Below are 27,266 nucleotides of genomic sequence, written 5' to 3' on the forward strand. Positions count from 1 at the left end.
CTTTTTATTGGCCATTGAGTTTGTTTGAAAACATTACTTTTGACAAGGTGCTTTCTTAGACAATTCCTAATAGCTGCTGGAGGACATCTTTTGTGCCCGGAAAAGCTGAGACACAATGTTCCACGAGTAAATTCAAAGATGTTCCTCTACTTGCACAAGAACTCTGTGCAAGTCCCACAAAGTGGGACCAAGAAATCTGCTACAGAATTTACATAGAAGAGCATTGCAGGAATGGCATGCCTATGATCCTCCAGATGTTTCTGGGCTCCATCTCTCATCAGTTGTAGCATTGTCCAATGGTCAGGGATGATGGAAGTTGTAGTCCAACAACAGCTTGAGGGCTATAGATTAACACAGTGCTCCCCCCTCAAAAAAAAAAAAACACATTTAGGGGTACTCTCATTTTCCTACTCATATTGACATACCTCCCCTCAATGAGGCCAAACTTAGATTCACAAAATATTTAGGGGAATGTGTACCCCTGAGTCTCCCCACAAAAAAAGCACTGGGTTAACCAGTCCTGTGCTAGTGTTTTGTGGGACAAAACTATTACCTATTTTCCTGCTTGTGGTTCTTGGGATCCATCCCCTCATGGCTTTTAATCCAAATCCTATACTCTTGAATAGCTTGCATTGTGGTATTTATCTAGACCAACCTGTTTAAAATACAGAATTGTGCAGCATTTAAGAGCCTTTGGGATTTGAAAGCCTGTTCTCCAATTGGTTAAACTTCAACTGCTATGAACCAGAATAACTCCATAACATTTTTAATTTATTTGTATTGCGCTCTTTAAAGAAGTAGGAGCCAAGAGAAGAGGACAAACTATTTGCGTTCATATTAAATAAAATTAGAATTGGTTTGGGTGACAACATGTAAATGGCAAAAGGGGGGGAAATAGATTCAAGGCTCCCAAAGTATATCAGTGAATGAAGAACAAGGTTCTTTCTCTTAGAAAGCTGGACTTCTGTGGGGTTTCTTTCCTGCGTGTAAGTGCTTCTTTTCTTCAAAGTGCTGACCTCAAGCTTGCCGTTTGATTTCACCAGTATGTGTGGCAACCACTTGTCCATCCACACTATCCTGAATGATTTTTGTTAGATGTTGGCTGGGAGATCCATATCCTGGAACAAACGTGGGGATACATTATTATGCAAGAAGCGAGGCATGCTCTGTTATATAGATAAAGATGTTTGGGACTGAGGGACTTCCCAACTGAACTATCAGAATTGTTATAGTAAAGGTAAAGGGACCCCTGACCATTAGGTCCAGTTGTGACCGACTCTGGGGTTGCGGCGCTCATCTCGCTTTATTGGCCAAGGGAGCTGACATACAGCTTCCGGGTCATGTGACTAGCATGACTAAGCTCCTTTTGGCGAACCAGAGCAGCACACAGAAACGCTGTTTACCTTCCCACCGGAGCGGTACCTATTTATCTATTTGCACTTTGACATGCTTTCGAACTGCTAGGTTGGCAGGAGCAGGGACCGAGCAACGGGAGCTCACCCCATTGCGGGGATTCAAACCGCCGACCTTCTGATCGGCAAGCCCTAGGCTCTGTGGTTTAACCCACAGCGCCACCCGCCTCCATTGTTATAGTACCGTCCTATAAATTTGACATTGGTGCACAGGCTCCTGAATGCCTTGCTTACTAGAAAAATACGAGAACATGATGTAGAGTCATAGAATTGTAGAACTGGAGATATACCTAGGGTCATCTAATTCAACCTACTGCAATACAGGAATCACAGCTCAAGAATCCCTGACAGATGGCCAGCCACCCTCAAATGAAAGACAGCTCAGCACTTTCTGAGGGAGTCCATTCCATTCTCAAACAGCTCTTACCATCAGAAGCTGCCTTCTAATGTTTCATCAGAATCTCCTTTCTTGCAGTTTGAATCCATTGATTCAGGTCCTGGCTTGCTCTATCTTCCATGTGACAGCCCTTCTGATATTGAACGTAGGGGCGAGGAACCTCAAGCCCAGGGACAGAATGCGGCCCTCCGTGCCACTTTATCTGGCTCTCAGAAGTCTCCCCAGGCCATGCCTTTCAATGGCTCTGCTTTTCACCTCCCAGTGTTTTGGCCTGACTGGAAATGTGTCATTGAACTCTGACAATGCCTCAGTAGAGGCCAGAGAAGGGCCAATCAATGTGCATAGAAACTAGCCTACCGTGTGAAGGCAACATTTGGTTTGCCCGCCTTTGCCTCTGTCATGTGGCCCCTGGAAGGGTGTCCAGCAGGGAATGTGGCCCTTGTGATGGAAAAGTTTCCCTTAACTTGAGGTAAGCATGACATTTACCTCATAAACATTTTGGCAGTGACCAAGCCAAGACATACGCAGAGCAGAAGGCTGAATTCTGAGGAAATTATTCTTCCTTCACTCTGTTGCGATCCCACTCTCTAGTTTTGTGAAAAACTTTCCTCCTCATGAAGGAGGTGTTTCTGTTTCTGCCTCTTTCGTGGAGTGTGGGTGAACTTTCTAAACCTCTTGTGGGGTGTGGGGTTCTGCTTATCTTATTAAATGTAAGAGGTGCCCGGGGGGCTGGGAATATATCTTCCTCCACTTCACTCCTTTTAAATATCCACAGCGAAACGCCTGTTCACAATGGACTTACATTTAATAATAATAATAATAATAATAATAATAATAATAATAATAGTAGTAGTAGTAGTAGTAGTTTTGTCTGCCCATCTGACTGGGTTGCCCCAGCCACTCTGGGCAGCTTCCAACAAAATATAAAAAAACCAAACATTAAAAAAACTTCCCTATACAGGGCTGCCTTCAGATGTCTTCTAAAAGTCATAGAGTTGTTTATCTGTTTGACATCTGATGGACAGGTGTTCCACAGGGCTGGTGACATTTTGAATCTTACTTCACGTAGGGTATGGTGCTTAACAAGAAGCCTTTTGTGAATGCAACTCCTGTGAGCTGGAGCATCCACACACCTAGCTCATATTCACAGCCAAATAATAATAATAATAATAATAATAATAATAATAATAATAATAATAATAATAATAATAATATATTATTATTTATACCCCGCCCATCTGGCTGGGCTTCCCCAGCCACTCTGGGCGGCTTCCAAAAGAATATTAAAATACTATAATACATTAAATATTAAAAGCTTCCCGAAACAGGGCTGCCTTCAGATGTCTTCTAAAAGCCTGGTAGTTGTTGTTCTCTTTGACATCTGGTGGGAGGGTGTTCCACAGGGAAGGCGCCACTACCGAGAAGGCCCTCTGCCTGGTTCCCTGTAACTTGGCTTCTCGCAGTGAGGGAACCGCCAGAAGGCCCTCGGTGCTGGACCTCAGTGTCCGGGTAGAACGATGGGGGTGGAGACGCTCCTTCAGATATACTGGACCAAGGCCGTTTAGGGCTTTAAAGGTCAGCACCAACACTTTGAATTGTGCTTGGAAAAGTACTGGGAGCCAATGTAGGTCTTATGTGGTCTCTGCGGCCGCTCCCAGTCACCAGTCTAGCTGCTGCGTTCTGGATTAGTTGTAGTTTCCGGGTCACCTACAAAGGTAGCCCCACATAGAGCGCATTGCAGTAATCCAAGCGGGAGATAACCAGAGCATGCACCACTCTGGCGAGGCAGTCCGCAGCCTGCGTACCAGATGGAGCTGGTAAACAGCTGCCCTGGATACAGATTTGACCTGTGCCTCCATGGACAGCTGTGAGTCCAAAATGACTCCCAGGCTGCGCACCTGGTCTTTCAGGGGCACAGTTACCCCATTCAGGACCAGGGAATCCTCCACACCTGCCCGCCTCCTGTCCCCCAAAAACAGTACTTCTGTCTTGTCAGGATTCAACCTCAATCTGTTAGCCGCCATCCAACCTCCAACCACCTCCAGGCACTCACACAGGACCTTCACTGCCTTCACTGGTTCTGATGTTGCTCACCTCTGGATCCAGCAAGGATGTGGAACCCTTTTGACCCTCATAAGTGACCCTCATTCAGTGGCTGCATGCCAGATGTAGGTGGAGCAATGGATGTGACCCTTACCTTTGTACAGGACACAACTTCCCAGCCATGCACACCCCTCACCCCCACCCTTCATTTAGAGGACAAGCACACCGCTCATGTTTTTGAGATAGAAATTATCCACGGAAATCCACCCAGATGCAAACATAAACAAAACACATAAGGAATATTGGGACTTTCCCAACAATTATCAAGACTTTTACCTCTAGAGCTTGAAGTGGAGCCCGTCATTCTGCGAAATGACCAAAAAAAGGTAGCATAAATTAATATGCACAATGCAAATTCTCATACAACCCTATTTCTATTTCTTAATTAGTGTTAGGGGGTGGGCACTGTACACAGCCAGGTGCCCCCCTCTCTTTCCTGTGTCTAGGACGTTTAAGTTGTCATTTTGTTAGTCTTTCACAATAAAATCCTGTTTCTGGAAAAGTTCTGATTGTGTCTCTGTTGCTCCCCCAAGTTCCTTACAAGGGCACTCTGATACCTGGAACAAGTGATTCAAAGTGACTCATGCTGTGCTTATTTGCCTTCAGAAAATATGCTAGTCCCTGAGCCATACAGACACCAGCCTGTCTTCCAGCAGAATAGGGCCGGGGGGGGGGAGTTCCCCTGGCACATTTGAGCTAAAATCTCCCTTCATTTATGTTTCAGCTAGGCTTATCTTTTTGAGTATGGAAATGTAGTCTGCAGGTGTGTATGGAGACAGGTGACCCAAGCAAATGTGGTCACATGTGCATTGCCTAGTGTAGTGGTTTTCAACCAGTGTGCCTGGGCACCCTGGAGTGCCTTGAATGATGGTTAGGGATGCCACTGATAACATTGGCCTCTGTCCCTTTTTCCTTCCCCCTCTTCCTCTGATGCCCCCTCGTATCTCTGCTTCCCAAAGGCTTGCACAGATGTTTGTTGCAGCAGCCATGGCTACAAGCTCCCCAGGCGAATGGTGTCTCTGGGGCTGGCCATGGGGTGCTGGTTGCCAGGAGCTGAGGTGGCTCAGAGACCAGGGATGGCTGTGGAGGCTGCCCAGAGGACTCCCAAGGAGAGGGGAGAGGAGGCTGAGGGAACACTCCACAAGGGAGACTGTTCAAAAAAGAGTGAGAGGCTGCCAGCTCTGCAGACAAGGAGTGACATAACTGGGCTCCTGAACTCCACAGGGGTACCACAGAAAGTCAAGGGAGCCATGGACTCAAAAAAGTTGAAAACCTCTGTAACTTTTGAGTAGGGAATTGCATATATGCTACCTTCTATCATGCATAGAGAGAGTTGCACATCTGAAGGGGTAATGTCCAGTGCATTGGGATTAAGTAAAGGTAAAGGGACCCCTGACCATTTGGTCCAGTCGTGGCCGACTCTGGGGTTGCGGCGCTCATCTTGCTTTATTGGCCGAGGGAGCCGGTGTACAGCTTCCAGGTCATGTGGCCAGCATGACTAAGCCGCTTCTGGCGAACCAGAGCAGCGCACGGAAACGCCGTTTACCTTCCCGCCAGAGCGGTACCTATTTTTCTCCTTGCACTTGATGTGCTTTCGAACTGCTAGGTGGGCAGGAACAGGGACCGAGCAACGGGAGCTCACCCCGTCGCAGGGATTCGAACCGCCAACCTTCTGATTGGCAAGTCCTAGGCTCTGTGGTTTAACCCACAGCGCCACTCATGCCCCTGCCATCTAAAAGCATCCCTGAGTGCCACATAAATGTATTTTTTCCTGCTGTGCACTTTGTCTGCATAAAAACATACCAATTCTATGTAGATACCAGCGCTAGATTTCTTCTTTCCTTTGCCTGACTCAATATTAACTTTCCCTCACCCATCAATCTTTCCATCCAGAAGCTCGCGGTAAGTCGCAATCTCCTTCTCCAGGCGGGTTTTGATTCCAAGGAGGACCTTGTATTGGTTATTTTGAGACCTGAGGTCGTTGCGGATCTGACTGAGCTCTTCTTCACATCTGGAGATGACGTGTTGGATGCTCTGAAGCTGGAAGGCGTAGCGAGACTTGGTTTCATCCAAGGTGTTTTCGATGGCGAATTTCTGAAAAAGAGAGAAGGGTGGGGGATCCAATGATATCATCTTCTGTAAAATATTTGTGTTGATTTAAAGAGAAACCCCAGGAACTACAGTTATTTATTTGAGGATTTGTAAATTGCAGGATTCACATCTTTAACATGCCTATAGTCATATTAGATGGTTGTCAGGTTGAGCAATAATTAGATTATCCATCATCTGTTGTCTTCTTTCTGCCTCCACTTCCCTACTGCCTAACTAAATTAAGAATGTAATTTGTTTAAGGCATGAGCCTGTCCTTTACATACTTTCATGTCAGTAGTGCCATGGCTTAATTACTCTCCCTTTGTACCAAATATTGTTCCTTGTGTGTGGAATATTTGTTTGTTTATTGCATTTTTAGCCTACCTTTCCCCACCCCAGGAACTCAACTGGTTTTCCTCTTTCTCATTTCATCTTCACAACAACGTCGGCCCTCTAAGTAGAACTTTGTTCTTGAGGGCTGCTGGAATGTAGAACCTAGGAAGCTGCCTTATACTGACCTTCCTACCTCAATATTTCCTAAACTGACAGACAGCAGCTCTCCAGCATTCCAGGCAAGGGTCTCTTCTAGCCCGACATGGAGATGTCAGGAACAGAACCTGGGACCTTCTGTCGGCAAAGCAGTCGCTCTGCCACTGAGCTATGGACCCCTTACTGTAATGACCTTCATCCTCATGAACCATGTCTGTTACATCCTCCTCTATCTTTGGCTACGTTACCTTGTTCAGCTGTGTCTGCAGGTCGATTTCCAGGTTCTGCAGAGTGCGGTTCAGGTCTGAGATCTCCTTCCGGTTGTTCTGTAGTTCTTCCTGACTGGGCGCATCTTCCATAGACTCACTAGCGACCTGTGGAACAAAAAAAGTAGCAACACATTTTGTTTGTGCTGTTGGAGACTCTGCTACTCTTACACAGAAAGGGCCTGTCTACAACAACATGTGTGTTTATGCATTGTCCGACGCTGACAAATTGTGGGAGGAAAGTATTAAGATCTACAAAGCCTACTTTTTTTGGGGGGGGGGTTGAATTAAAATTGTCAGACGATAATATTATCCTAAACCACATACAGTGGTACCTCGCAAGACGAATGCCTCGCAAGACAAAAAACTCGCTAGACGAAAGGTTTTTCCGTTTGCGAGTTGCCTCGCAAGACGAATTTCCCTATGGGCTTGCTTCGCAAGACGAAAACGTCTCGCGACTTTGTTTCCTTTGTCTAAATAATAATTCGCAAGACGAAAAATTCGCTAGACGACAAAACTTGCGGAACGAATTAATTTCGTCTTGCGGGGCACCACTGTACCAACATTATGTGGTTTGACAGCGGGTCAGTGCAAATGGATTCTTTGCGTCCTTACTTCTGCTAAAAGTCTGATATTGATACGTTGGAAAGATAATACCACGGCCCCCGTTGAATGATAGATAGAAAGAATATATGACTACTCTTGCAACATACAAACTGATTGCTTTTATAGGTAGATCGTGCATGGAAAAATATAATGATATTTGGAATGCATTTAGAAAAAAGCATAATGACTTGTTAATAAGTTTATACCTGATAGGATAACCGCACTGTTTATATACCTTTATATTGTATTGTACCACAGCTTCAAGTAGTTTCCCCTAATTTTGTTTTGTTTTGTGTTCAGTTTTCCCCCACTTTTTTCCACTGCATCTCTCTACTGAAAATGTTCAATAAAATATAAATATTTCTAAAAGTCTTTTGTTTGTCCTGTTGCCATGAACAGACTCGCCTGAGCCTGCTTGGAGCATCACACCCTTCTTACAGGATCCTGTGAGCTCTCACTGAGAATCCTTCCTCTGACCTGCCTACATCAGGGTGGGGAACCTCAGCCCTGGGGGCCAAATGCAGCCCTGTTTCTGGCCCTTGGGAACCTCCCTCGAGGGGTCAGCCCTCACTGTCCCTGCTTTGCAGCCTACTTTGCAGGGCAAAGTGTTTTGTCCTGACTGGCATGTGCCCTTCAACTCTAATAATGCTTCTTGTTTGCCAGGATGGAAGGATTTGTGAGTGAGTGTAGAAACTCACCTGCTGCACAAAGGTAGAATGGAGATTTGTTGCCCCGCCCACTTTCGCCTCTGGCCCTGCCGACCATTTGCATGCACCCCCCCAGAAGGGAACAGGTCCTGCTCTAGGGTTTCACCATCCTTCCCCTGGAAGATTGCTGTGTGACCTCCCCCATCCCAGGAAACGCTCTGTTTCCCCCCCAGAATAACTCTTCTGGAGATGGCATCAATTAGGCGCAGAGGCTGGCATGTCCTCACTTGCCAGCATGTGCCCAGGTAGGGAGGAAATCAGCTTTGTGGCTGGTCCTTCGAGGTTTGGGTGCTAGCAAAGCCGTCCAATGCAGCAGTGAACGGCATTACCTCATATCGGGAGGTGGCATTTCTTAACTATTCACACCTAAGCAGGCACTTTGCCTGCCTGGAAGTCAGCTTATTCATAATCGCAGGGACAATGGGTATGGAAGAACTCCCTGGGGCACTGTCGATTCCTGGAATAGGATTAAGCCAGCATGCCCTCGTTGCACCCTGAAGCCAGTTCCTAATTTGTGGGTGGCGAAGGTATCAAATTGTAGCCCTAGTATCCCCAAAGGTGTGCCACCCCATCAGGCCATGCCATGACACCCACCGGGCTCTTGCCACTTATGTAACTTTGTGGTGCGATGCCTCTGTTGACTTGCATATGGAGAGGGAAGCTGTCCCACTCCAAGAATGGCTGGTGGTGAGAAGTTCACCCTTTCCAAGAGCTCTGTTGTTCAAACAAAGCTTCCCCAGCCACTTTTACAGGTGCAGGCACCCCTCCCATTCAAGTCAGTGCAGAAATTGTTCCACTGCTGAGTTACAGAACCATAAAACTATTGAGTTGGGAGAGACTCAAGGGTTATTTGGTCCAGCCTCCTGCAGTGAATTTTGGGGAGTTGTGTGTTGTCTCTCTTTGTGCTTTTCTCTTTCTCTGTGTGTCTGTTGTTTTCTTGTTCTCTCTGTACATTTTCCCTTGGTGTGAAGAAAGCACACAAACACAAAAGATACATACGTGTACAGAAAAGGACATTGAATACCCCCCCACACCAAATGGCAACCATTTTGTGGTCATGGCTAGCTCACAACACTTAAAAATACACATATGGGTCCAGGGTAGTTCAACAAGGCTTTCTCCATTCTCCCTCATGTCAAAGTTTACCTGCTGCTGGAACCAGGCATCAAGGCTTTGGCGGTTCTTTTCAATAATGGCTTCATAATCCGCTCTTATCCCTGCCAGGATCCTGGCCAGATCTTCTTGTGGAGCAGAATTCACCTTCACATTCACCTTGAAGTCCTTGGAAGCGCCGTGTGCTTGCATGTCCTGCACATGAAGGGTTAAAGATGGAGGTTAACGTAAAGGACATCATCAGAAGCAAGAGGAGCCCATGGGACGGCCACATTCCAATCTGTCCTCCCTCTTCTCTTTGGGTGAGAGGTGATAATTATTTTAAGGATGATGTCCTTCCTTGTCCTTCCCTCTTGCTGTGTGCAAATCTCATATCTGAACTTTGTCTCTCCTCCAAGCAGTTTCACCTTCTCTGAAAGTCTCTAAAGAATGTGATTGCCGAATAAAATAGGGCACACTCCTGCTAGCCTAATCAGATCCTATTTCTTACAGTGGCCAACCTGACGCCTCGAGGAAGCCCACCAGCCGTGCATGAAGGCAACAGCCCTTTCTTGTTGCTCTCCCTTTGGAGACAGCAACTGCTACAGGTGTGCCTCCAGTTCACTGAAATGAATACATGTCAGCCCTGAGCAGGCCTAGCTGCAGCAAACTTGGAAAATTACAAGGTGATGAAATGAGATGCCGCCAGTTGCAAATCAGGTTCTTAGGGCAAAAATGCAAAACATACAAGGGAAGCCCCTTGGATTAGCAGAAGTTGTCAAAACAACTGGCAAGGAGGAAACACTGTGTGTGGTCTGCTGGAGCTGGAAAGAGCAAAACAAGGGGACATGGACAGAATCTAAGGCCAACAGAAATGGAATTGGGCCAGGCATGCCTTTCAAAGAGTCTGCACCAAAACACAGAGAATCATAAAATTGTAGAGCTGGATGGGACCACTACCATCATCTTGTCCAACTCCCTGCATTGTAGGAATCTTCTGCCCAATGGTAGGGCTGGAACCCACAACCCTGAGATGAGTCTCATGCTCATTGGGGCCTCCCTGGCTCTCTTAGAAAGTTTTAGAGGGAGAGAGAGGGATGGGACTTTGGGGATCTATCAGGCATTTATGGATTTTTCCATGTGCATCCAACCCAACATTATGAGGGAGGGCTTTGTAAATGCTAAAAGATATTCCAGTGGTCCACTGAGCAGATCTGCTGCTCCCACCCCCTTGCTTTCCATGAATTTGCATAATCTTCTACTTATATCCACACTGAACATGTTGGGGTGCAGTTCAAGGGAAGGAGGAAATAGTAACAAAGGCGAGCTCTCAAAATTGGAGTGATGGGCCTGTATCCTTCCCGGTGGTCCCATTGCCAACAGTGCACTGTCCCCAGTACGTGGCCTAAGAGAGGCGCAGCAGCTTCCAGGACGGATGATCATGTACAGTTAATTGAGACAAAGTTTAGAGGAGTTGCCATTGTTGGTTGGCAAATAAACAGCTGAGATGACAAAGGAGAACAAGGTGAGGTGGAGCTCAGGTGGTTCAGCACAGCTTACACCTGTATCTCTGGCTCCAATGCCCATCCATTAAAAAGTAATTAAGAAAACCCAGAATCTTAGCCCGGGGAGAGGTCTCAGCAATTGTCTCTAGCCCAGGGAGACCAGTGCTGGTAGAACAGGATCCCTAAACCTCATTAGAAGCAGATGAGATTTCCCCATATTTGTCTTTTCAACAGGAGCTGACTTAGCTGTGCTCCAAGGGAAGAGAAAATTGGGTCAGGGCCTGAGTGTGAGAAAGCTCCCTTGTTATCTTGATTCTCCCCTCCTAGCTGTCATAAAAAAATACTCCACCTGTATCTCATTCCCACTTATTCCAGAGACGGGGAACAGGTGGTTCATCAGAGGTTCCTGAACTCCAATTCCCATCAGTCCCAGACAGCATGGCCAGTGCTCAGGAGAGCTGGGAATTGTAGTTCTAAAACATATGGAGAGCCACAGCTTCTCTAGGCTTGCTTTATTTCTTCCGCAGAAAATGTACACTGATGTAATTTAATTTGTTATAGGTGCGTGCATGTGCTTGTTCCTGGAGAATCTGTACAATTGGTGATTTTAGGTGTTTGCTTGCTGGTTATTGTTTCTTTTCAGAACTGACATCCCGCCCTTTAACAGAGGTCTCCCGGCAACTTCAGATCAAAATATCAAAACAATGGAAACACATGCCAACTTGTTGACTGTTTCTTCCTCTTAAAGCTAGCTCACCACAGACAATTGTTTCCCTGTCGGTCTTAATCTTTAACCAGCAAAGAAGTGCAGAAGTAAGGCACAGAGGTTGCCCCGCAGATCAAAATTCCTGTGCCTCGGCAGCCCACTTTTTTTTGCATAAGAACAAATTAAGCAATGTGGAGGACAGACTGCAGGACTTGGTTCCCAAGAGAGAGAATTTAAATATTTTTGGCTAAGTATTGAAGGGAGGGGACGACATGGAGGTTTTGGGCTCAGCCGATGTACGGACTGGGCAAGTCCAGGCGACCCTATCTAAGTTTATGGTCAAGCCCTAAGCCCCTTTGTGTGCATAAGGGAATCTATAGCGAAGTCTTTCATTCAGTATAGTTTCCTGTTTCACCCCAAACTGGAAACTGTGATTCACAACTTCAGAACCAGCCAAGATAATAAGACATCTTTAAACTCTGGCTTAATATCCCAAGCTACTGGTTGCTCCTATCTTGCCTTATTAATTCAATATATGACAATCGAATTTGCCTAGTAACTGGGGATGCCTGAGATGGTCCAGTGGTCTTGTATCAATAATGTTCTCTGCCACTGGGAAAGTGTTTGTGCAAGAAAATCTGGAGGGCTTCTTTAAAATAGGAGACAGAATATAGATAGCAAGTATATGATCTTCTGATAGGTGGACTTCTGTTTTTAAAAGAAATCCAGGGCTGGGGCGTACTGTAGAAAAACTGAGTCCTGAAGAACAGTTAAATTGTTCTTTAAAAATCTTGGATCTTTACTTAAGCATACTGTACTTTTCCGTGTATAAGATGAGGTTTTTTTCTTGATAAAATAATATAAAAAATGGGGGGTTGTCCTATGCAGGGTTGTGCAGACGTGGGACGGGGGCTTGGTTGCTGCCACGAGCAGGGCAATCTCTCCCCCCCCCCCATTTTCTAAAATTTTAGTCCCCCAAAATAAGGGGCGTCTTATAAACAGGGGCGTGTTACACACTGAAAAATACGGCAACTTGATTTTTTGGAGGGGGAAGGGGGATAGAATTCTTCTTCAAAACCTGAAACTGTTCTTTTCATCTAATATCAATAGTTTTACGCACACAAAAATGTATCTGTACTTTGCCAAGTCTTGCTGCAAAAGCTATAAAGGTTCTGTGTAATTACCGCAGGAGCAGCTGAATGAAAACACATAATTACTCTGTAAACAACCTAATTATTAAACAAGCCAAACTGGTATGGTAAAGTTCCCTTCGTTGCAATATCGTTCTGTGGTTTACATAGTGACAGTGCCCTTGGGAAGCCAAGGGGAGGATGCTAAAACCAGCCAGTGTTCAGAGCACATGAAAATTGTGGTGCTTTGTGCTGATTGCTTGGTTGCAGGGGACAACTGCAATACATTTTTGAAAAGGGGTTTCTGAGCATAAAATGACACCAGCCAATGGAACACGAATGCATGATGGTTAATCATGTTCTGCATTTATATAACTGTGTCCCCTTTGATAGTTATAACTCTACAGAACTACCACTAGAAACACTTTAAGGTTTCTTAAGGACTACTTACAAAAACATTGTAAATTGTATGAGTGTTAAGATGATGCAAGAGTAAAAATAAATGTGGCACCAGTAAGTTAGCTGATAAGAATTTGAGAATAGGTGAAATGTGAGAAAAAGTAAATTTTTTGGTTAATATTATGCCTAATTAAGTATTTAAGCATTTGGAAAACAAGCTTAAATTTAGAGACATAATATGGGGAAAACACAAATAAGAAAATTGAAACAAGGTGATAATTTGCTGTTTAGAATTTTATAAACCTGGAAAGCAGGAACGGAAGATGTGAGGAAGTTCAAAAGTGAGGAAAGTATGAATACTAAGAATTTGGAATCGATGTTATAATTTCTTTCCCCCCCTCTTTTTTGTATGTTTTTTTTCCTGTTTTTTCTGTTATTTCTGTTATTTCTGTTTATTGTATTGTTGGGGATGGGATTATATGTGTTGGGTGATAAATGTAAAAAACTTTGAATAAATATTTTTTTTTAAAAAAAAGAAAAAAAATAGAAACACTTTAAGGTTGCAATAGCTGTGTTTTACCTATGGTAGCAAAAATTAGATATTACTACCTACAAGGAATGACGAATCTATTTCAGTTTCTCATTCCCCACCCCCCAATATTTAGTTCAGTTTGTCCCGCTTTTGCAAACATTTTTATTTCAAAAATTTACATGAAAATATGTATGCATTTCTGTATTCTGTTCTCTTAACACCTTTTCACAAGCAATATCCCAGCATTCAAGGGACATTGAAGCTGGCTGACAGGGATGGAACGGTCTGTCAATTTTGTGTCTCTTGTTTTCCTCATTTTTTGTCAACCTTAAATTCAGTTCTCCATGTTTCTGCAGTAATTTGAAATTTATTTATTTATTTAAAAAATACTTATGAAGATTCATCAGTATTTTATTGCAAATTTCTCCAAATAAAAACTTTTTTTGTTTGTAGCTTTGACTAAGGTACTTTTTTTGGGTGAGGGGGCGGGGCAAGCAACTTCTCTTAATGCATTTTTCTATGTTCACTTTCATCATTCAGTTTTGCAAATGCTCTTTTTGTTGGAGAACTACATTGCAAAATTCACGAAGGCAGCGTTTCAGTTCTTATACTCTTCCAGAAAGTGTGACTGCAACAAATTCAGCTTTAAATGTAAACTGAAGTGAATTTCTCTCTGATCTGTACTGGTTAAGGCAATCTTTCTGAAATATGCAACATCCTTTGTGCTGTCGTAATCTCAGCAATGGACCATGGGATAGCTGTGCCAATCTATATATGTGTGTGTTTTACTGAAGAGGGATAAGGTAGGTTAAGGTAGTTTGAGAGGGCTTGTGGACTTGGCCAGAGATGCTTTCACCCAGTGTAGGCTGTTGTGCCCATGATACCCATTCCTGGAAAGGACAGATCTGGCTGTGGTAAAATGTACCTCGGTCACATAATGTCTGCACTACTGAAATGTGCTTTATGTGGGGCTGCCTTTGAAAGAGTGTACGGAAACTTCAGCTTCTTCAAAGTACAGCAGCTAGGCTATAAACTGGAACTGGATATTGGAAGTATGTTCTACTATTGCTGAAACAGCCTCACTGGTTCTCAGTTGGCTTCCAGGCCCAATGGAAGTATTGGTTATCGCCTTTAAACCTATATACTGTTTTGGGACAGTTGACTGAGAGAACGTATTTCTAATGGCTGCAGTCAAAGATTGGATTCCCTGCCCAGAGAAGACCACCTCACTTCTTCCCTAATTATATTTTCGCAAAGAATTCGGTTGTTAACGATATGAGTGGACAGGTATTTTTCCTGTTGTTCTAGCCATTTTATGGTGGAATGGCCCTTTACCGTTTAGGTATATCTTGACTGTATTTTTACTGTATTTGGGGTGGGATATCAATATTTTAAAGAGAGAAATGCATGCTTGAAAGTTAAAATGGAAATAAAGTGTGTGAACTTTGTGCAAAACAAGCTCCACTCACACTACCCAACAGATAGTGCTAATGTAGCCCACAATCTCCTATTTGAATTCAATATAATTATGATATGGCTCATCCAAAACTCAGCTTTCAAGTGGAGAATGAGTCAAAGAGGATTTGATTTGGGGATTAGTTTTCTTCAAAAGCAATAAGAGTGCAATGAAATCCATGAAAGTCACCTTATGGCCTTATTTTAGCAGATCTGGAAATTTCCCCTACCTCCTCGTGTTCCTTCTTCTTAAGGATGTGATCTTCTCGGAGAGCTTCGATCTCCATTTCCAGGTCTGTTATGATGATTGTCATGTTGTCGAGTTCCTTGCGAATGTTCTCAACATCATCCTGCACACTTTGCCGCAGGGCCTTTTCTGCCTCATATCTTAGCCAAGGAGAGCAAAGGAAAGCAGTTGAGGGGACTGGAGACACACGAGGACTGAGCATACAGCTTTGAGGACTTCAGCTAGCCTACCTATTGGATGCCCTTTTCCGACTTCCATGCTCGTACAATAAAAATATTGATTTGGAAAGGCACAATGGACCTTTCAATCTAGTCTTCCACATTCACAAAGTTCAGTGAAGCTGGATGCACCCATTGCATAGATAACTGAGCAGCTCTTGAATTTTCTATTGGTATTCGACAAAGATGGGCTCAAAGACTTGGTTCCCAAAACCAATTTTTGCTACTGGCCAAGTTACACATGATGTTATTCAAGCCATGTGCCCTGAGGGCAGGGTTTGTTATGCAGAAACAGCCTGAGAAGGAGCTCCAATTTGGCCTGGAACACTGGAACACATGAAAGTTGGACTAAATGACTATTTGGGCCCCTTCCAATTCCGCAGTTCTGTGATTCAGCCCTTTGCTGCCCATTATAGTCATGACCTAGACGCGCACACCTCACCAGGTCCACAAGGTGGGGAGGAAGCTTCCACGGGAGCAAATGGGATCTCCCCCCACCGTACAAATTGCAGACTGCGGCGGAGGGCATCTAGACCAGAACTGCAACAAAAGGTGAAGCCTACAGCTTCCTCTGTCCCATTCAAAACTGAGTGCACACGCTTTCTGGCACTGGCTATTTCTGCAAGAGAAAAAATTGCCATTGCCCTTCAGTTTCTCAAATTTGTCCCCCCCCCCCTCCACAGTCCCACTCAGATACTGGAAGTGAGTGATTCTGGAAGGGTGGGGAAAACAGCTTAAAGGAGCAGAGGAAGGTGAAGTGGAAATAGGCAGCTTCCACTTCCCTTCCATGCACACTCACAAACTTTATCTTTTAGGTAAATCAGCAAATACATATTGAGTAAATACATGTCAGGTTTGATGCTGAATATACCCTCTTGAGAACATAAGGTGAGCCTGCTGGATCAGGCCAAGGGTCCATACAGCCATAGGATCCCCTGAGGGACAGCTCAGTTGGTAGAGCATGAGACTCTTAATCTCAGGGTTGCTGGGCAACGTTGGACAAAATACTGCTGCACTGCAGGGAGTTGGACTAGATGATTCTCATGGTCCTTTCAAACTCTACCATTCTATGATTCTATGATAAGATGAGCCTGCTGGATCAGGCCTGTTTTCATAGTGGCCAACCAGATGCCCATAGGAAGCCCAAAAGAAGGACCTGAGAGGAGGAGGAGCAGCAGCATCTCCCCACCTGTGATTCTTAGTGACTACCTCCGATAGTGGAGGCTGAAGATAGCCATTGGGGCTAGTAGCCATTAATAGTACCAATATTGTTTCAGGAGGCAGGGGAAATGGAAAGGAAACAAGCTGCGGTGCCTACATAATTCCTGAGGTTTCCTCTGCTATCCAGAAAAGGCAACACACCTGCCTTGAGCTTTTGGCCTCAGCCAGGTATGTTATGTAGTGGCAGCCACAAATGAGTAAGAAGCAGTAGGGGGAAGGTAAGACCCCTTTCAACCCTACGCTCCATTCAAGATTGGCCTGCTAGCCAGCCTAGTTGCTGGCCAAGGACCTAGTAAGTAGGGCACCATAAATGGCATGACTCCAATGGAGATGATCTCAACCAGGCTTAACCTGTGGTGCATCTAACATTACTGTTATTATTTATTACATTTATTAAATTACTTGGGGAATAGGTTGGCTTTATTGCACCCAAACGACCAGGTTGTGAAGAATTAAGGCCAAATTCTATGTCCTTTGCCCATCTCTGTTTCCATGAATAGGCAAGGAGTTCAAGGAATAACTTACTTGAGCCTGAAGTCCTCAGTGGCCATTTTAGCATTGTCAATCTGTAGCACGATGCTCGCATTGGTAACCCGTTTAGTCTCAATCTGTAAATGAGAAAGAAAGAAATTCATCTCATTGCAAATGTGGAATGAAAAGCTCAATATCGGGCATGCGTGTGTTGCCAGTTGTTGTGATTGATTGGTTGGTAGGGATGAACAGATGGATGGATTTCTCAATTTGCGTTTCTCTCTGTGTCTCATTTTTCCAACCTAAAGTGCAGTTCATCACATTTATGCATCAGTTTCCTTTTAAAAAAAATGTCCTCACAAAAACTGGTCAGTATTTCAGTATATTTATTTAGTATATAATGTGCAAATATTTTTTTTGCAAGCAATGTTCTCTGACGTAATGCCTTTTCATGAGCTGCACCTATCACTTGTAAACATCTGAAATGTTCTAACTTTGTTAAGCTTCATATTTTTAATGCAACCTTTCCGAAGCAAATTCACATTCATATTGTTATTCTGAAATATCTAAATCAAATGTCAAAAAGGGAAATGTTTACATTTGCCAGTATCTCTTGATCATTTTGATTTGGGCCATCTTCAGTACTGAATTCCCAGCTCCCAAATACTAATGGTTGTTACTTACCTACCAGGTGCTATTGGACACTATATCTAATGCATGTGAGTTACCCAGCGCAACCTGATGTTAACGACGATTGTTTGCCAACCATTAAATGCCATCAAATTATCAGGTACAAGCTATTTTCAAAGAGTTTTCGGAGGATCCCAGAAGTCTTTGGTAGCTTATCAGATGTTCAACAACAACAGCAGCTGAAAGGCAGTTTGCAAACCACAACAGATCTTCCTCTGTGATGCTCAACCACTGATGAATGCTTTAGGTATGTTAAAGGACACACACCACCTGTTCACAGGAGATGAGGAGGAGGGCCAACAGTGCCTTCCGTGAACTGAGTGTGTGCCCTGCAACAGGGTTCAGAGTCTTCTGCACAGCTGAGGGATTGTATGATAGTGTCAGGCGTCAGAGGATCCAACCCCCATGGTAGGTTGCCAGGAACAGATAAGACAAGGAAAGTTCTTACCTACGGCTTTTCATTCAATATTCATAGAGAGAGAGGCTTCGAAAGGTGGCCTCTTGGAATAATGGCGTTGCCCCGAGTAAATCTCCCCTCCCCTTCTCTCCCACTTTCTCATTCATCATCCCTTCTACGGGTGGCTCTGAGGGTCCCTTGCTTCTGAACCCTTTGCTCTCCTACTTTTAAGGCTCACCAGGTTCTGGGAGATGGTGGGTCTTGAATTTTTTCTAGTCATAATGTGTCAGCCAGCTGCTCCAGCTCTGCCACCGCCTCCTCTCCCATAATTTCCCAACTTTCCCCCTCGTCTTCCTCTGAGCTGTGATCTCCCTCAAACCCCTGTTGTAATTCTGAACTGTCTGCTTCTTCTCTGGAAGGGTCAGGCTGGGGAGGCGGTCTCTACCATTCCTCCTCTGCCCAGTCCCTGACAGATAGACTCTTGATACCTGGGTGTCATGACCTGTAACCCAGGTGGACCAGGAAGCACGTCAGAACCCACAGCACACAAACCTATGCTCATCCCATCTGCCGCAGAACATGTTTCTGATGCACAACTGACTTCAGCCTGATAAGTGTTGAGTCTGCATAAACACATTCTCAGACAGTCCCAGCCACAACGTATCTGTGCCATTGTGCTGTACTGGAAATGTATTGGAAATACAGGCATCTCTCTCTTTTTAATGCAATTGTTTTGCACACATAATGCAATTACATTTGTTCATTTAATGCCAGATTTCAGATTTCAGAAATAACTTTCTGTTTTGTCATCTCCAAAGGGAAAATGATGTAAAGTAGTTTTAAAACTATTTTTCTTTTCTCTCTGCAGCCCCCCTCCCTCACCCGTGAATAGAAGATGCATTTCTGCCTTTTTGTGAGCAAGCAGGGCCTCTCATTTTCTTATCAGCTCAGCAAGACATGCCAAGAGCTCACTGACCTTTGCAGACTAAGCCCCAGAACAGTAACTCACACTAATTCGGACAACTTAATGTAAGCAGATAGCAGAAAAGCAACATTTTGTATGAGACTAAAGAATAGCAAATTTCTAAACTTTGCTCACTGTTGCCATGGTATCAATAGTGGATAGGAGTATGCTTTTTGTAAACCAATTAGAAGTGAGCGTGAGGGGTCCACAAGCGGTCCATGCGTTCTGGTATCCAATCATATTGCTGAAAGGGTCCGTTCATGAGCTAATCATGTAAAGAGAATGTTATAAAAGTGTCTTGAATTTTGAGTCCTGAGCCCAGAATTTGGAGAATTCCTCTGGATCGATTTATTCTTACTGCAGCCTGCAATAAAATCTGAACTCTTTCCACAATGCTGCTGCTATTTAGCTAAAAAGGACTGGCATATTTCTAGGACCTCCCCCCTTTGTAAGGTAACACTCTTATGGATCAAGGTTCAATGACCTGACTTGCCCCCCCCCATTGAGAGTGAGGAGCTCTAGCAAGTGACCACATGAGCCTGAGGCTCCCTTGAAGCCTAGAGTTGAAGAGCAGAGGAAATGAAGCCCCACTCCAGTGGAAGCCTTGGGTCCATTTAGGCTCTGTGCTTGCAGGACACATAAAACTCCTCCACTACTGCGTTGGCACTGAGAATATTCAATGCTTTTCTTCTCCTGTCTAACTCTTTGAACTAGGAGTGTCCTTCAGGCACAGAGACAGAGCAAGCCATTGTGCTTCTGGATCTCCCAGCTCAGACCCGGAAGAGGGAGGCCCCATCACTTTGCCTTGGAACCAAACTGGTACTCTAAGTTTCAGCTGCACTCGTAAGCCAGCAGCCTCTGTCTCCTCTTCATTTTTGAACTGTGAGAACCAGCAATTGTTTTTGGCCCCTGCACTTCATAGCTTCAAGCTCAGAGCTGGAGTGAGGAGCAAGATATTTCCCCATTACATCATGCTCTGTGTTTCAGAGTTGTAGCATGAAGTCAGAGAAAAGACCTCCATCCCTTCAGCCAGCAAGGCAAGCCAGGAATTGTTGACTGCTGTAACAGATATGACACAACAGGCATCAGTCCTCAAAGTGTGTCAGGAAGTTTGGAAACCACTGAATATTCCTGTACTTAAGGAATATCCTTACTCCCAGTTCATGTATTGTTTTGGGAAGTGCAAATTACATCAGTTCACATTGAAATGTGAACCAGACCAAATTTCTTCCGTGGCCCTAGCTGCTGTGTCATTCTCTGCAAAACACACCTTTTTGGGGGGATGTAGTTTTACAGTTGGAACTTGAGATACCCTTAATCTGTCTCTCAAGCATCACTAAGACAGCTTCTCTAGCCTTTTCTTGGAAGACCTGAGTCGTATCACAGAGCCAGGGGGATCCATGCCATGAATGTGTTTGTTAAGCGATGACAGGGAACATTCCTGGGCAAATAGACTACTCCTTTGGGGTTGCCAGAAGAAGGAATGCAGAAGGCCGCAAAGTTAGTTCACAGATGCAATCAACACTTTTTCACTCCAAGTTCTGACACTTGTTGTTGTTGAACTGTAGAACAGGAAAAAGGCGGTTGCGGAAATCTTGGAATTAATGACCTATATTTTCAGCATTCCTTGTTCTTCCTCTCCTTCCCCAAGTGCATGCAAGAAAGGATGCCGTAAGCACAGAGCCTACACATCAAACACCTCCAGATGATTTCAGCAAGAGGGCAAAGCCATATATTACAGGAGAACACACACATACATACAGGGATTTTAGCCAATCACTTCGTACCTTGAGTGTAAACAAAATTCATGCAGAGTCACACGAAAAGAAAACTTAGATGGTGGTGTGATAAGGTGCTGTTGAGACTACATCTTGCAAAACATCCTGGCTTTAGCTGAACTTATTCATGGTGCTTCAAAGAGAGCAGAGGGCATCCCAAAGAGCATATTGGGAGGAAAAGTCCTTAACAGCAGGGCAAAATGTATTGACAACATGGAAACCATCATTCCTAGAACTGTGTCCTGAACCAGTGAGGTTCCTTGCACCCCCATGTGCCTATGTTTTCAAAATGAACTGTTTCCCTTCTGCTTGCCCATTAATCCTAACACAGGAAGGATATGGAGCAAAGTCTGGGAGGGAGGCAGACTAATGCCAACCTTCTAGTTGGCTCACAGTTCTCTTGACTATGGAAGCAGACCCCAAGACACTAGAAAAATCCACACTTACTGTATATGTGTGGGCGCCAAGATCTAATATGAACCTTTATCTTGGGCCAAGAAAATTATTTCTCCACTGGGTAGGAATCCCAGTTCAAGCCAATAGAAGCTAGGGGAGAGTTTACTGGCAGAGCAAGGCAGTTTGGACCTGAAGTGAGGAAAAACGAGGAAGGGAGATTCCATTAGGAAGGTCCTCATTTGTTGGCTGTAGTCTTTGTTCTGCCCTCAGCATGCTTCGGTAACCCTCTAAGCCAAGTCTGAGGAAAGCCATTCGGGGGCTGAGAAGATCGGTGGCTGAAGAGTGGTTGGCCAAGTTCAGGTTGGCCAAGTTCAGGCTTCTTGCTTTAGATGGGGGAGTCAACATCGTAGCCCTCCAGATAATACTGGGCCACAACTCCCATCAGCCTCAGCCAGGCATGACCAATAACAGTCAAGGATGATGGGAGTTGTAGTTCAACAACCTCTGAAGGACACCACATAGGCTACCTCTAACTATAAATCATGTCAGCTCTAATCCCACATGAGCCAGCACAGAGGCTGTCACCATGCAGAAAGCGTTACTTAGCATACAGCAGTACAGTTAGGCACTTTTATTTTTAATTGTTATTTTTGTTTTATGAATCACTTCCCATGAAGCACCTGGGCTGTGATCCTATGAGGGTCTGTCTTTCAGGTGCTTGTGTGTTTTACTTCAAAATGTGGTAAGATAGGCCTTGCTGCTCATTCTGCTGAGAGGGGCCCTGCTGGATGCCATTTTGCAGAGCTCTCTGTGGCAGCCTCTCCCAAAGATTATGGGAGGTACAAATTACCCTCATTCAGAACCAGAACGCTCTTCAAGAGCTAGAGCACACCGTTGTGAAAAGCCTGCCTTCTTGCCTTATATAGCAACATGGAGTTAAAAGTCATTAATAGGATTAGTCACAGGGATTATTGCCTAGTTAAATGGGCATTATTATGAGCCCCAATTAACATCCCACTTAGGCACGAAGACATGTGAGCACGAAGGCAGCTTCAGTTGACGCTTAATGTAGAAATCTTGGTGAGAACCAGAAATTCTCTTTAATTATCGGGAAATTACATATTTGCTGAGAGGGTGGGCTGTTTGTAAGATTAGAGTGCAAGTGTGTATTTTCCTGCACAGCTGGCCTCATGTGTACTCAGAGACACTATAGCAGCTCCGTCCTCTTAAGATTGACCCAAAACAATTTGCTGTCTTAGGTAAGAGGCAAAATGGTGGGCTTGCCTATTCCATGTACGGAACTGGACCAGACTGGCTGTTAAATCTTACTTCTGCGCAGGTGATGGGCCAGCATCTTTCACTAAAATTAAGGCTGGGAAAGGGGTGCAGGGCAGTCCCTATGGCACACAGAACTGTGACCTCCAATACCCCATCCCCACTACCCAGTCTCCGTATCTACCACCTGAGGCAGCTGCCTTACTTTGCTTACTGGTAGGGCCGGCCAAGCATCCTCCTACATTAATAGGAAGTCAGGGCAGGCAGGCCCACTGAAGGAACCTTCCAAAATGGGGTTTATTTGGACGGGTATATCTCTTGCTACCCAGCTTGCTATGAGCTGCAAAGTACTTCTACCACTGTGTCTCCGTAAATGCGCTGAAAACAATGTTTTCATACAGCACCCAAAATCCCTGCCAGCCAAGTTTACAGTATATAGTAAAGGTAAAGGTACCCCTGCCTGTACGGGCCAGTTGACAGACTCTAGGGTTGTGCGCCCATCTCACTCTATAGGCCGGGGGCCAGTGCTGTCCGCAGACACTTCCGGGTCATGTGGCCAGCGTGGCAAAGCTGCATCTGGCGAGCCAGCGCAGCACACGGAAATGCCGTTTACCTTCCCGCCAGTAAGCGGTCCCTATTTATCTACTTGCACCCGGGGGTGCTTTCGAACTGCTAGGTTGGCAGGAGCTGGGACCGAGCAACAGGAGCGCACCCCGCCGCGGGGATTCGAACTGCCGACCTTTTGATCGGCAAGCCCTAGGCGCTGAGGCTTTTACCCACAGCGCCACCCACGTCCCTTACAGTATATAGGTCAAACCAAAAGGTCCAATTCTGGTTTTATTTATTTTAAGAAAATATTTCAACTACAATAGTTGCTGAGTGGTGTACAAAGGTACAATGTAAAATGATCAGTTAAAACTATAAAATCAAACCTCTATTATAATGCCTACTGGAATAACAACAACAACAACAACAACAACAACAACAACAACAACAACAACAACAACAACTTCAACAGCCACCAGAAGTTCAGTAGGGAAGGGGCCTGCCAGACTTACACCGGAAGGGAGCTCCACAAAATTGGGCCCCCAATACAGAATGCATAGTTCCTTACGGATATGAGCCATGCATCCCAGACATGGGGGGCCACCAACAGTGACTCCCCCGAAAGCCTCCAAGATTGGGCAGGGATGTAAGGGATTAGGCAGTCCTTGAAGTATCCTGGACCAAAATAGTTAAGGAACTTGTAGCTTAATGCAAGAACCTTGAACGCAGCCTGGTAGCATATGGGAAACCAGTGCAAACTTCTGAGCACCAGAGTTGCATGATAGCCTGTCCCCATCAGCAGTCTGGCTGCAGCATTTTGCATGAACTGGAGGATTCCTACCAGGCTCAAGGGGAACCCCACGGTGAGCACACTGCAGTAATTGGGACTTGAGCTTATTGTGGCTGATGATACGTTGCCCAACTGGTAGTATGAAATGGCACAGTCGGGATAGGGCTATATCTTCAACCCTGGAAAGCTCAGGCATACTATGGGAGACAACATATGCCTTGCAACCTTTCTGAGCTCTCGGCAGCAATTCACCCAGTTCACGCCTCCAGCTGTTTACTACTGACTTTTTCCTCCATACATCTCTTCAAAAGTCCAAGCAGTGAACGAGAAGCGGCTCTGAAACAAATATAGGTGGCGAGAGGAGACACAGACAAAAAAGTTCTGCGGAGTTGCTATATCCCAGGTGCATTCCCTTTGTGTAATGACCTTCAGGCTGCAGATGGGAGCTCCACTGAGAGAATGTCACCCCCAGGCCACATCCACACCATATATTTAAAACACTCTGATGCCACTTTAAATAGTCATGTCTTCCCCCCAAAGAATTCTGGGAGCTGTAGTTCATTAACGGTGTTGAGGGTTGCTACGAAGCCCCTATTCCTGTCACTGAGCTACAACAGCCAGAATGGTTTTGACAAGCTACCCCTTTTCCCAGGGAACTCTGGGAATTGTTACTCTGTGAGGTGAATAGAGGGTCTCCGCACAACTCTGAGCACCCTTAACAAGCAACAGCTCCCAGAATTCTTTGGGGGAAGCCCAGACTGTTTAAAGTGGTTCTTTAAATGTATGGGGTCGCCCAAGATGCCTATGCATAGAAAGCCTGCATGTCAAGGGGAGTTGGGTGGAAGTTCTCACTCGCACACCACCTCATTTGTTATGTTTCTTCATATAAATGAAATTCAGTTATGAGACCCCCTGCCTCTGGTTTGAAGTGGTATAGTCCAGACTCAGGGCTATCTCCAGCTACTGTTTCTGAGAGTTAGGCCAAGGTTACTGCAAGGGGATGAATGAGGAGAGAACTGTAAAGCAGCAAACATCTTTACAAACGGGAATAACGAGCAAATTAATTTTCTTCAGCAGTGCTCTTTACTTTGGCTTTTGACACTTGAGGGGTATATTTCTAGGGCCCACCTCATTTGTGTGATTCCAAGTTGTTTTAAACAGTTTTTTAATACAGTGGTACCTTGGGTTACATACGCTTCAGATTACACACGCTTCAGGTTACAGACTCCGCTAACCCAGAAATAGTGCTTCAGGATGAAAACAGAAATCGTGCTCTGGCGGGGCGGCGGCAGCAGGAGGCCCTATTAGCTAAAGTGGTGCTTCAGGTTAAGAACAGTTTCAGGTTAAGTACGGACCTCCGGAACGAATTAAATACTTAACCTGAGGTACCACTGTATTGTGTTTTAATGTTGTAACCTGCCCTGGGAACTTAGGGTGAAGAATGGTTAACTAATCAATGACAACAACAACAACAACAACAACAACAACAACAACAACAACAACAACAACAACAACAACAACAACATTGCTTGCTAACAGTGGGGAATAGGCTGTAGCTCTGCAGCAGAGCATCTACTTTGCAGGCAAAAGATCCCGGTTCGATCCCTGGTACAGCTGGAAAAGATTCCTTGTCTGAAGGACTGGAGGGTTGCTACCAGTCAGTGTAGACAATACTAAGCTATAGGGACCGATGGTCCAAGTCGGTATAACACAGATTGCTATGTAAAGAAATGCTGCCCAGTCTCAGCTGCTCGCTGCTCAAGATATCCCTCTAAGTCATACTCAGAGCAGGCACCTTCATCCGAATGGGTCTACTTGTGATGTCAGTGGGATATCATCCGATGCCTTGCACTCAATGGGTGACTCGTCCCCTGGATTCCCATCCATATCTTATTGGAGCATGTCATCCTTTTCAGCTTGTTCAAGGTCTAACCCACGATTTAGAAGGGTGTCTAGGCTTCACTCCTAAAACTAGCATCCTGGCATATTCTAACAGGGACATTGTGCTCTTGCAGGAGATGTAGGTTAACTAAAAATTATGCTTTATAATATATACATGAGATGCATGTATATAGAAATAGCTGGCATCATTTCAGTCGCGGTGTATCTGAGAAGCAAGAGCGAAGTGCAACATTCTGTCTAGAATTCAAATCGTGTTCTGTGCACATTGGAGTAGTTTGAGTGAGTAGTTTGAGTCTGAAATATTAACCCTAACCTTGACCTCCCCACCCCACCCCAAATCAAATTTACCTTCTTTAATATAATAAAAACATATAGGCTAACACAATTCTTAATTTAAAATCCAAAGATTAGTATTAAGCATTAACACACCAAATTCAACATATTGTGCTGCCAAGCCCATAAATTCCACACCGTCCATAACTGCAATGTGATAAAAAATATAGAAACATTTCCCCCCTGAGCAAAATGGTAGTTAGGAGAATTTGCTTGAGAATATGTGTGCTTGAAAATATATATATATATTTCAGGGTTGCCTCCCCTCCCTCTTCACCCTTTCCTACCCTTGGAGTCCACACCTTTCCTTGAGGACAGCTCTTAAGCAAACACCCAACAGAAGCAACCATTTCAGATATTTATATTGCTGAGCTGAACGAGTACCTGAATTCCCCCATGGAGGAATGTAAGCCAGTCTGCGCCTCCTCAGACTTACCTTCTCATGCATGTCTGAGATGTTTTGTTCATAATCCTTGAAGTCGTGCTTGGTGCCTTGAGACTTCTTCTTGTGCCAGTCCCGGATGCAGCCCTCCAGCTGAGTGTTGGCCTCTTCCAAAGAACGCACCTTCTCCAGGTAGGAGGCCAAGCGGTCGTTCAGGTCCTGCATCATCTGCTTCTCGTTCCTTCCCATGAAGATGTCCCCGTGGCTCCCGCCGAAGCCCCCCCAGCCTACCCCGGCATCAGAGGCCAGCCAGGTGGGTGCTCCAAAGGACATGGGGACAGGTAGACAGCCACTTCCTCCGTGCAGAGTGCCAGCTCTGTAGGGATCTCCGATGTGTGAGAAGCTGCATCCTGAAGCACCCCTGAGAGATCCAGAAGAGAAGTGGTAGAAGCCTTGGCCGGAGTTCATTCTGACATCTACTAGGAACCGAAATCAACACGCAAACACTCCCTCTCTTTTCTGGCAGCGTCTGAGAAGTGCCTCAGCCCTCGCTAAGTGCTTTTAAGCCTTTCCTTGTGGGAGTTCCCTCATGTTAAACAACTATGCCAACAAGGATTGTGTCATCATCACAAAACATGCGTTTCCTCTTGGTCAATTCCAAAACCCTGATTAACCGGCAAACATGATTGTCATTCTCTGGAACGCCGGTGACATACCAAAGGCGCTTCTCTTTTCTTCCCCCGTCCCTTCCCTCTTCCTCCTCCTC

At 45.0% G+C, this 27,266-nt stretch overlaps 1 protein-coding gene across 1 annotated transcript; it reads right to left on the reverse strand.

Moving 5' to 3' along the window:
- On the reverse strand, window positions 1–27,266 carry KRT23 (keratin 23). The gene is made up of 8 exons (XM_028703541.2): window positions 26,555–27,266; window positions 17,102–17,184; window positions 15,121–15,277; window positions 9,218–9,379; window positions 6,741–6,866; window positions 5,786–6,006; window positions 4,189–4,217; window positions 1–1,118 (listed from the first exon to the last, which is right to left on the reverse strand). The coding sequence occupies exons 1-8, from the start codon at window positions 26,966–26,968 to the stop codon at window positions 1,018–1,020; spliced, it is 1,293 nt and encodes a 430-aa protein (XP_028559374.2). The 5' UTR covers window positions 26,969–27,266; the 3' UTR covers window positions 1–1,017.

Source organism: Podarcis muralis, chromosome 13 (assembly GCF_964188315.1).
Source record: "Podarcis muralis chromosome 13, rPodMur119.hap1.1, whole genome shotgun sequence".
Taxonomy (NCBI): Eukaryota; Metazoa; Chordata; class Lepidosauria; order Squamata; family Lacertidae; genus Podarcis; species Podarcis muralis.